The 9,552-nt window shown below is 38.3% G+C and overlaps 2 protein-coding genes across 2 annotated transcripts in view; one reads left to right on the top strand and one right to left on the bottom strand.

Annotated features, from left to right (window-relative positions):
- The first annotated feature begins 355 nt into the window (after positions 1-355).
- tectb (tectorin beta) lies at positions 356-4,885 on the top strand. The gene is made up of 11 exons (XM_035670702.1): positions 356-498; positions 588-663; positions 969-1,159; positions 1,668-1,819; positions 1,898-2,000; positions 2,210-2,313; positions 2,404-2,487; positions 3,129-3,291; positions 3,793-3,871; positions 4,370-4,402; positions 4,769-4,885. The coding sequence occupies exons 2-11, from the start codon at positions 597-599 to the stop codon at positions 4,840-4,842; spliced, it is 1,050 nt and encodes a 349-aa protein (XP_035526595.1). The 5' UTR covers positions 356-498; positions 588-596; the 3' UTR covers positions 4,843-4,885.
- Positions 4,886-6,229: 1,344 nt separating this feature from the next.
- gucy2g (guanylate cyclase 2g) overlaps positions 6,230-9,552 on the bottom strand; it is a 12,049-nt gene continuing 8,726 nt past the window's right edge. Inside the window, exons 15-22 of the mRNA XM_035669141.1 lie at positions 8,867-9,044; positions 8,313-8,453; positions 7,920-8,112; positions 7,564-7,738; positions 7,335-7,433; positions 6,699-6,790; positions 6,316-6,508; positions 6,230-6,255 (exon numbers count right to left, since the gene is read on the bottom strand). Of these exons, the coding sequence (XP_035525034.1) occupies positions 6,230-6,255; positions 6,316-6,508; positions 6,699-6,790; positions 7,335-7,433; positions 7,564-7,738; positions 7,920-8,112; positions 8,313-8,453; positions 8,867-9,044 (1,097 nt within the window). The remainder of the gene's footprint in view (positions 6,256-6,315; positions 6,509-6,698; positions 6,791-7,334; positions 7,434-7,563; positions 7,739-7,919; positions 8,113-8,312; positions 8,454-8,866; positions 9,045-9,552) is intronic.

Raw genomic sequence — 9,552 nt, 5'->3', positions numbered from 1 at the left:
GGCAAAGTTAGTCACGTTACACAATGTGAGTCTGTGAGCTCGATCTTGAGCTTTAAGTTGTGTAAACCTCTGTCTCGGCTTCCTCTGCCACAATGATAATGATGCTGATTTTATATGAAATACATAAATTTCCCTCCTACAATCATACTTGTTCTGTATCAAATGACAAATTTCCTGTGTGCCCATCTCTAGAAAAGGTGACTTAAGCACTCTTGAGCGCTAATCCCATGAGACTCTAGTCATTTGAAAGTCAATGTCCAAGAAACACAGAGAGCTTTTGTGAGCAGCCCCACAATAGAGCTCTTAAACCAATCCTACCAGGGGGAAAAGTGGAGACAGGAGAATGGGGGAAAGTTGATTACCCTCACCTGTGGCAGTATAAAATACGTCCTTGAGTTGTGAAGATGTTAGTTGTAGAGTCACTGCTGCTGGTAACCTGTTGAAGAGCCATGAGGATCCTCTGACATCAGACTATTCAAAGGTGTTCTTCCCTACACGGTGAGTCTTTTAGGACAGATTAACATCATTATATGTTATCCTTAAATATTCTGTCATTGCTAAGGTGGAATTCTTAAATCTCTCTGCAGCATCGCAATATGGCTTCTGTCGGTGCATTATTAATGTTTCTGCCTGTTGCGTGGACATGCTCTCCCCAAAAAGCAGGTAACATCACTGTGGTACAGAGATTAGTTGGTGCTTCACAAAACACTGGCCCTGCTGATCAGTCAGGTTCATTGGAAGTTTAACGAATGCAGAATGTCATTCTCATCATTCTATTTGATTTATACCATCCAGAGGACTTTCTGTACAACATACCACACCCTCTATCCTTAGAACCTTGATTTGGAAAAGGAATGACTTGCAGTAGATATAGAGTTTAGTAAGTTTCAGGAAAAATGTCAATGTGTATGGGTTGAAAACACTAAATCATTTCTATAGTTTGTCTCTCTGATTGTGTCTAATTTCAGACTATGTGATGGTGTCTTGTTTCCCCAACGCCATCATTGCCAACATCCCAGAGTGTCCTTACGGCTGGGAGATTGACCAGCTGTCCCTGGGGGGAGTCTGTTACTCTGGCATACACAGCCCAGGCTATTACCGCTTCATCATCTCAGACCTAACACCCAAAAACCACTCGTACTGTGGCACGCAGTCTGAGGTGAGACACCAAGAAGGTATTTAAGTGCAGGGTCACAATGATTACAGTACCATGGAGAGAGTTTTTATTTTATTTTCCCAGTTTTAGCCATATCTAACCACTCAGATACAATGGAGGTGACTGGGGTTTAGTTTATGGTGCTTAAAGTGTTGAACATTAACATTTTAAAAGATTCAGCAGCAACATATCCTTCCAGAAACCAGAATTACCCTGTTTGTTTTATATTGCACATATAATTAAAGATAAGCAATGTGTCAGCAATAAAAAGGGGAAAAAAACAAGAAATTCCAAATATTTATGTCCCAAAGATGCCCGTCCCTTTAAAATCAGATTTTCAATGAGCGCAGAGAAACCTTCCACTTTCAGCAGATGAGTGTAAAAAAATCCTTCTAGTTTCTCTGCACATACATCATTCTGCACAGTGAAGCTCAAACATCACACTGTAGGAACAAGAAAAAAATAAGCATATTTTATTCATATTCCTCCTGATCTCCATTGTTCTTTACAGTACATGCCCGGCAAAGACCCCAAGTACATCTTCTATAACTCCATTGTGTCCAACGATACTTCGCTCACAGTCAGAAACCAGCCGGTCAACTACACCTTCAGCTGCATGTACAGAGCAGCCTACCTGGTAAACAATGCAGTCTTCAGCCAAAGGTAAGCATCGATCCAGGACACGAGGTGACCGCAGTTACTGTGTGAAAGATGTGTGCATTCTAACCCAATGACTTGCAGTGTTTTTACTAAACCCTCTGCTTTTTCCAGAGTGGCTACAGTTTATGTCAACAACGGGAGTTTAGGCACTTTTAGATCACAGTTGTCTATGAATGTGTTCACGGTGAGTAGCCGCTCACAGATTCAGTTTCTCCAGTGGAAGCCTTTTGCAGCATGTTTAATTCAAATGTTTGATGTGTTATTTAATAAATCCTGTGCAGCTGTATGGAAAAATAAAAGTAGAATTTATTTTTGGTGTACTAGCACAACTTGTTAGATGCAAATTGAGATTGTCTTGCACAGTCAGTACATAAATAATAATATATTTTATAGAATTCAAAGTTCCTGTATGCCAAGGACGCTCCCTATGTGATTGACACTTCTGAGATCGGCTCTGAAGTCTTCATTGGCATCGAGGCAAAAGGACTAAGTAACAGGTATGTCAACAGATTTCAAAATGTTCCTGACATATATTTTATTACAGACTAGGCCCATTTTTTATTATGATTTGCTGTACCACCTCTCAGATTCAAAGTGGTAATAAACAACTGCTGGGCTACTCCTACTCCTTACTCAACAGACAAAAAGAGGTGGAGTCTCATCATTAACAGGTACAGTAAAATATATTAACTTAACTAGTACCCCTGCTCCATTAAAAATTAGTTAACTGAACTAAACTTAAACAATGTGTTTCAAAGTCAACAAAGGTAAGTTCACTGAACTCAAAAAAAGCAATTCAAGTAGCTTAACCCATTAAGTTTAATCAACAACTGTTTAGTCACAACATCAGACAGACGTAACATGATAAAATCAACAAAAACAACTTAAAAGACAAGTTTAAAAGACGAAACAGACAATAGAGGAAGACTTGACCCTATTTGTTAGCTTTTCAAAGAAACAGCTGGTAGAAATTTCCCTCAGAGAAAACATGAGAGTACTTTTGTACTTTAAGTACATTTCACAGCCTGTACTTTTCTTCTGTACTTCTACTTGAGTAAAGAATGTGTGTACTTTTTGCCACCTTTGGTTTTAACCCTCAAATATTGCATGCTGGGAGCTCTGCTGATCAGAAGTCAGAAAAAATCGTTTTTTTTTTAAAGTTCTTAAACTTTAAGGCGATAAAAGATTAGTTGCTGCTTCATTTCTGTGTGATGTTTTACAGTGCAGACTTCTCTATGCCAGTTTATGATTGGATTAACTCTCCAACAGATTCAACAGTACTGAAGGTAAAACTGTTGTTGTCTTTCAACAGCTGCTCCTCTGACAGCACTGTGACTATTTTTGAGAATGCCAAAGACAGCCGCTCCATGTTCAAGTTCAACTCTTTCCGCTTTCAACGGCTGGAGAAGGTGTCCACAGTGTGGCTTCACTGTGAGGTCCAGGTTTGTGATGGAGACAGGCTCATCTGTCAGCCAGTGAGTACAACACTTGTATATGATATCAACGTCTTCTACTTCTGTTCACTATTTCTTTCTCTCCACTTGCTCCGATTTAGAAATATTACGTACAGTATGTGGTGTCATTACATGTCATTAGTTTCTTGTACTGTACTTAAGTACAATGTTGAGGTTCTTTTATTTTGAGTATTTCCAGTTTTCTGCCACTTTATACTTCGCTACATTTCAAAAGGAAATGTTCTACTTTTACATTGCACAAACTTTTGTCCAAAAGAACATACAAATAAGAATTGGGCCCCCCCCTTAATGGTCCCCCAACCTTTTTTGGCCTATGAACTGTTCATCATTGTCAGTGTCTAGTTGGTGGCTCCTTGTCATGTATCAGATGTCCGTGATTTGCAAGTGATTTCCCATCTAAACTTCAGATTGTTAAATTTAAGAAGAAATAAAATGATGAATGGTAATAAGTGTGGGAGAGAGGAGATAATATGGAGACCCATGTTTCTATCTTTCCTCAAGGGCCCCTGCTCTTTAAGAAGTATGTCATCAGAGGCAGAACCAAGTGGGGGAATCCTTACTGCTGAGTTTCACATTAAAGGTACAGAACGCCATGTTGTATATACATGCTGAGGTGTGAACTTCTTAAATTTCTTAAAATGAAAAAATCCAGAATCTATGAATACAAAAAAATGTTCCTACTTCACTGAAAAGTGAACTGGAAGTTTTCCACATCACACTTAAGTTGCATATTGGACAACCATTGGCCTAAAAACTAGCTGTGAGATCAGAAATCCTGCTCTTCAATTCAGGTTCAAGGTGATTACAGAGAAACTTTCCTGCTTCAGCAGATGAATGTGAAAGCATCCTTCAGGGGTCAAACGTTCATGTTTAGCTACTATAGTAAACTGTTCAGAGTGCCAGGGGACTTTAAATACATAAATAGCAAACAGCAACATTGTTACTTTTTCCTCTTTCAAATTAAGAGACTCCTAATATCTGACTGTTGAATTCAAGGCAAATCAGGTACTTGTTTTTTTTTTTGTACTTTATAAGCTTTTATTTTGTATTATGTCTTATTATATTTATCTCTCCACAGGCAATGGGTCCTCCAATAATGGACACATGAAAGGTAAACAAATGTAATGCAGTTATAACTGTAACTGAAATGTGTTTGACTCTAAATATTCAGAGCTGTAGCCAGAATTTTAGAAATACAGAGGTCATAAGTCCAACGCATATATTTAATTTATTTAGTTCATTTTTTATTTATTGTGTTTCCTTCCTGTTGGTCTAAAAGTCATTCAATTTCAGAATTTCAAAATAACATTTAAATATATTCTCAAATCAGCCTATGAAATACTCACAAGGTGCATGTGTTGCAAAAACCCTCAAATTCCCAGAATAAAAGGAGAGATCATGACCTCAGTCTCTCCGTGTTCTGGCTCAGTTAATCTTGTTGAAAGCCGCTATATTTTCTTTGCCTTTCCCTCCACAGGCACCTCACTATTCATCCTGCTGGTGGTCCTGATAAACATGTGTTGGGATTTAGTAAATGGATCAAGAATGTAGTAAAAACAATTTCATTCAGTCTCATTTACATAAACATAAACAAACAGAGGGGAGTGTCACCCAGGACTCAGGGAGCGTATGAATCCATTCCTCCCCCACACTCAAATGAATGATTTTCTCATTTTCTCGCAAATATTATTTGTAATTAGCACATTTATTGAGATTTTCATATCCATCTGTTAATGGCTAATCTTTTAAAATGTCACATGTGTTACTTCACTGCTTTCTCCAATAAAGATCAATTGAAAATAAAAAATAAAAAAAATTAACCGTGTCCCTCTTGTTTTAAATTACTCACAAACCTTTAAAGATCCTCCAGGAATGCTCACAAAGTTAGTAAATAAATAAACAGTGTCATTCAATACAGAAATTAAAATCAGACTCTCACCATGAAAGCAACACGAGCAATATTGGGATTAGAAGCATCATTTGTTGTTTGTTTGTTGCAGCACTAAACTGAAACACATGGTCAGTGCTATTGCCATGGACCAAGTCCTTGCTGCAGCGACCACAGGTTCGAATCCGCCCTGTGACCCTTCGCTGCGTGTCGCCCAGCCAATGACTGACCAGTTTTTATAAAGTTAATTGTTCTTGTTTCAAAATATTAGCTTCATATAAGTGAATAAGGCTCACTGACTTCCACACAAAGTGCAACAAAAAAACAAATTAGAACAAAGTACAAATTATTTGATTGTTCTGTTTGTGTGTCCATGTGTTAATTATTAATTGTCTCCTGTTACATGCTACATATACGTTTAAAAATATAATTTTGAGTATTTTTATATCAAAATCCTTCTCTATTCCTTTCCTGATGAGTAATCTTGAATTACATACATTTATCCAATCAAATGTGATTGCCCACTAGCTTACCCCCAGTGTTGGAAAGTAACTGAGTACATTTACACAAGTACTGTACTTAAGAATTTTTTTAGATATTCAGGTCTGGTTCTGGTCTGGTTCGGGTTTTCAAACAGATGATTGATTAATATTATTACAAGATTGTAACATTGTAACAACATTGTAGCTGCAAGAATAAATAAAAATTGCTTTAAAATGTTAAAAATCACAAAGAATTACAAAAAAATATCTTGAGCTTACTTTAGCAAGAGTCTGAAGACACAAGTGTTGTAATCCAGGTTTTGAGCTGTATTTTCTCCTCATGAAATCTGTGTTTTCACTCCAGTCTTTGTCCACATTTTGTCTCCAGTCCTCCTCTTCACAAGTGGAGGAAACAAACTTGTTTTGCATACTGAAAATCCAAATCCTCCAAAATTGTCATTCCTTTTTGATTTACCAAAATATGGTCATAACATCCACTTAAATTTGCACCATAGGCATCGTTGCGTCTGTCATGGGAGCTCTGGTCACAGTTTTATGGGCCTTTTTCTCAGCAGCTCTGGCCATCCCTGGTTTCTTGAGCAGAGAGATATCAAAATAAGGTCAACACTGCATTACATAGAATACTACATATACTGACTGTGCTCGGATGTGGAGTGCTTGACTTGTCTCTGCTGGCTATCTTTATCAGAAATGTGACTGTGCTGTGCGTTAACTGTACCTCCGTTTGTTGTTTGAGACTGTCAGCTGGTGGAGAGCTGTAAGCAATAATAGGAGGATTAAATCCTTGTTTGTTCAGCAGCCAGTAGGTCTTATGAGAGCCTTTACCCTGTCATTGACATAAAACACACACACTGGTCAAAAACATGTCAAAAACATAGGCTGTACATCATTTACACACATTTTAAAGCGCTTTAAGTGGTCTCTAGACTAGAAAAAGCACTATATAAATGCAGTCCATTTACCATTTCCTTTGCATCTTATTAAACAAACAACAACAATGCAGAGTCTTAAGTCACCTTCATTACGATTTCCCCTCTTTCCTCCAGATCAAATGATCCCGCCTGGACAAGAATGTCAGCAGTGCACTGAGATATGTGAATCTTCAGGGCTGAGTTAAATACACAGAAGAGAGTGCCAAACATTTTAAAGTTAAACTTTTAAGAGCTTATTTTGCACCAATACCACCAAATACAAGTACACATTTGGGTACTTGCCAATACACAGTATGGATATGTGTATTTAATACCATTACAGTTCCAACAATAACTTGAAAAATGAAATGAAAAAAAAGTTTTCATAAGATGTCCCTGACTTTCTGTAACAAATTAAATGAAACTAATGCTTCTCCTCTGCCTACCAGCTCAACTAACTGAACCAATTATTGACATTTCACTAAAAAACACAAATGTCAACCTCATGGTAGCGCTAGACAAAAAGTCAGTCATTGAATTAATCTTCTTGGTACCATTATTTTTCTAGACCTCATTGACAATACATTGCAAAACTAATGGCATTGACTACATAGACAATCATTTTACCAACACTACACTTACACTTGCACAAACATTTATCTAAAGTCAAATCCAGAAGCTTCAAACAATGAAATTGCTCAATGAATAGCCTCTGCAGAGGTGCTTCTTCAGTTCACTTACGTAAGCTGTTACTTTCCATGCGAGAGGCCATGTTCACCGTGTCACCAAACAGACAGTAGCGAGGCATAGTGGTGCCAACCACTCCAGCAACCACTGGACCTACAAAACCCATAGCAAGATGATTGTACATATGGTAAAATGGAAGAGACAAAACCAAATAGTTCACCATTAATGGGACACAGAATTGGTTTAGTTCAGCTTTGCTGTCTCCATCAGTACTGCCTCTTACCAGAGTGTATCCCAATGCGAATTGCAAGACTCTCAGTAGGCATATGGCGGATTCTAAAGACCTTGATTGCACTCAGGAAATGCAGAGCCATTGTAGATATTTCCAAAGCGTGCTTAATGCCATTGCTGATCGGTAGACCACTGGCTACCATGTATGCATCACCGATGGTTTCCACCTAGTTAAGATGCAAAGACGGAAAGAAAAAAAAAGTTTTATTGAATGACAAATAAAACAAAACAATACAGTCACTATAATGACTTAATCATAAGTGATTATCTGCAATAAAATTCACTCATATTTGGTCCCTTCAGAAGGTTGCTATCACAACAGTTAACACAAATTTAACCAATCCTTACTTTGTAGACATCGTACATCTTGATGATGTCGTCAAAGAGGCTGTAGAGGTCGTTGAGGAATGTTACCACCTCCAACGCAGTGCTGACGGAGCACATGGAGGTGAAGCCCACAATGTCAGAGAAGAAGATGGTCACTGTGTCGTAGCTTTGTGGCTCCACTGATTTCCCCGCCATCAGCTGATCTGCGATGTACCTACGACCACCAATGATGCACTCACAAGGTAAGCAGGAGTAGTCATGGAGGCCCATTCAACTGGTGGAACTGTGGTCGTATGATTTGAATGGGTTACCAAAAATTGCTAGTTACATTTTCTAGTTCTATTTATCTGTCATGATTGACACAGCATAAATAAGTATATTATTGATCATTTTTGATGCTGTTACATCCGGTACCTTGGTAACATGCTGGAGAGAAGCTTGTCTGCACGGGTCTTCTCTGCTGTGAGCTGATTGGTCCTCTCCTCCACCACCTCCTCCAAGTGATTTGCATATTTCTCCAACTTTTCCACCATATTATCCAGTATATTTGCATGACTACAGTACAGAAAATCATGATCACCCCAGTTAAGGAGTTTATTTCTTCAATCCAGTTTGGTAGGTAGTTAGTCCTCAAAATCTCAAAATGTTCAGTCATTAATTTCTGGTTCACCGTTGGTGCAGATCCAGGATTTAAAAAGAAATATTTTTAACATTAAGGCAACATTTTTGTTATCATCACACATATCCAGTCACTACATACTATTTTGAGGCAGATAACACATTTAGAGGATTTTATTGCCCTGGCAAAGGTATGCGATCTCTAGCTATTCTCATTCGCATTCTAAAATTCAGGTTTGTAACCGTATTACATACTGCATCTGCAGGCCCAGATGAGAGACAGGGAGAACTATTTATTTTCTAACATTATTTTGGAGCATATTATGGGCAAGAAATGTCAGACGCCTCACCTTTCTGGGCTGATGTCCCTCAGCTGTCTCCTTATAGACCCAAACGGCGGTCGGTGGTCAGGGTTTTCACTCCAGCAGGCCCTCAGCAGTGAGTTGATGTTCTCATCACACAGCTGCTCACAAAGCACTGGTCGCAGGGGTTCCCTTTGGAAAGGTGTCCGCAATTGCATGATAATCTCTGGAGAAAATATAGCAGGAAGCAGGAATTATCGTAGTGTTGGAATTTGGGGATTTTTGAAATTGAAATGTCTCTGCAATCCTTGGATGGATTGGTTGGAATGGCGATGGCTCCCTCTACACAGACAGTTGGGATTTACCGACAAAGTAATCTATCTATACTCTCTTCAAAGCCAACAAAAACTAATTTGGAGATGCTTAATACATCTTAACGGACTGGATCCCTGGTAACTCAGTGCTGCAGTGTGACCCCTTCAAACCGCTGTGTCCTGCTTGGTTCGTGGTAAATGTGTGTAGATACATTTTTTTTTTTAATTTGTCACAAATTCACATTGCTGCCTGTATGAACCGTTTTGATGCGACATATCCTGGTACGTAAAGGCCTTTAGTCTTGTTATTATATCTTGATATTCTTTATATATGTATATATATATATATATATATATATATATATATATTGGGGGCTTTTATTGCTTTTAATCGATAGTGACAGCTGAAGAGTGACAGGA

Source organism: Morone saxatilis, unplaced genomic scaffold (genome assembly GCF_004916995.1).
Source record: "Morone saxatilis isolate NCDOM2014 unplaced genomic scaffold, NCSU_SB_2.0 Contig1, whole genome shotgun sequence".
Classification (NCBI taxonomy): domain Eukaryota; kingdom Metazoa; phylum Chordata; class Actinopteri; family Moronidae; genus Morone; species Morone saxatilis.
This window is presented reverse-complemented; position numbering and strand designations above follow the sequence as displayed.

Coding starts and splice junctions, on each gene's coding strand:
- tectb (XM_035670702.1), top strand. CDS start 597: ATGGCTTCTGTCGGTGCATTATTAATGTTTCTGCCTGTTGCGTGGACA. Junction 664..968: donor ATGCTCTCCCCAAAAAGCAG/GTAACATCACTG, acceptor GTCTAATTTCAG/ACTATGTGATGGTGTCTTGT. Junction 1,820..1,897: donor AATGCAGTCTTCAGCCAAAG/GTAAGCATCGAT, acceptor AATGACTTGCAG/TGTTTTTACTAAACCCTCTG.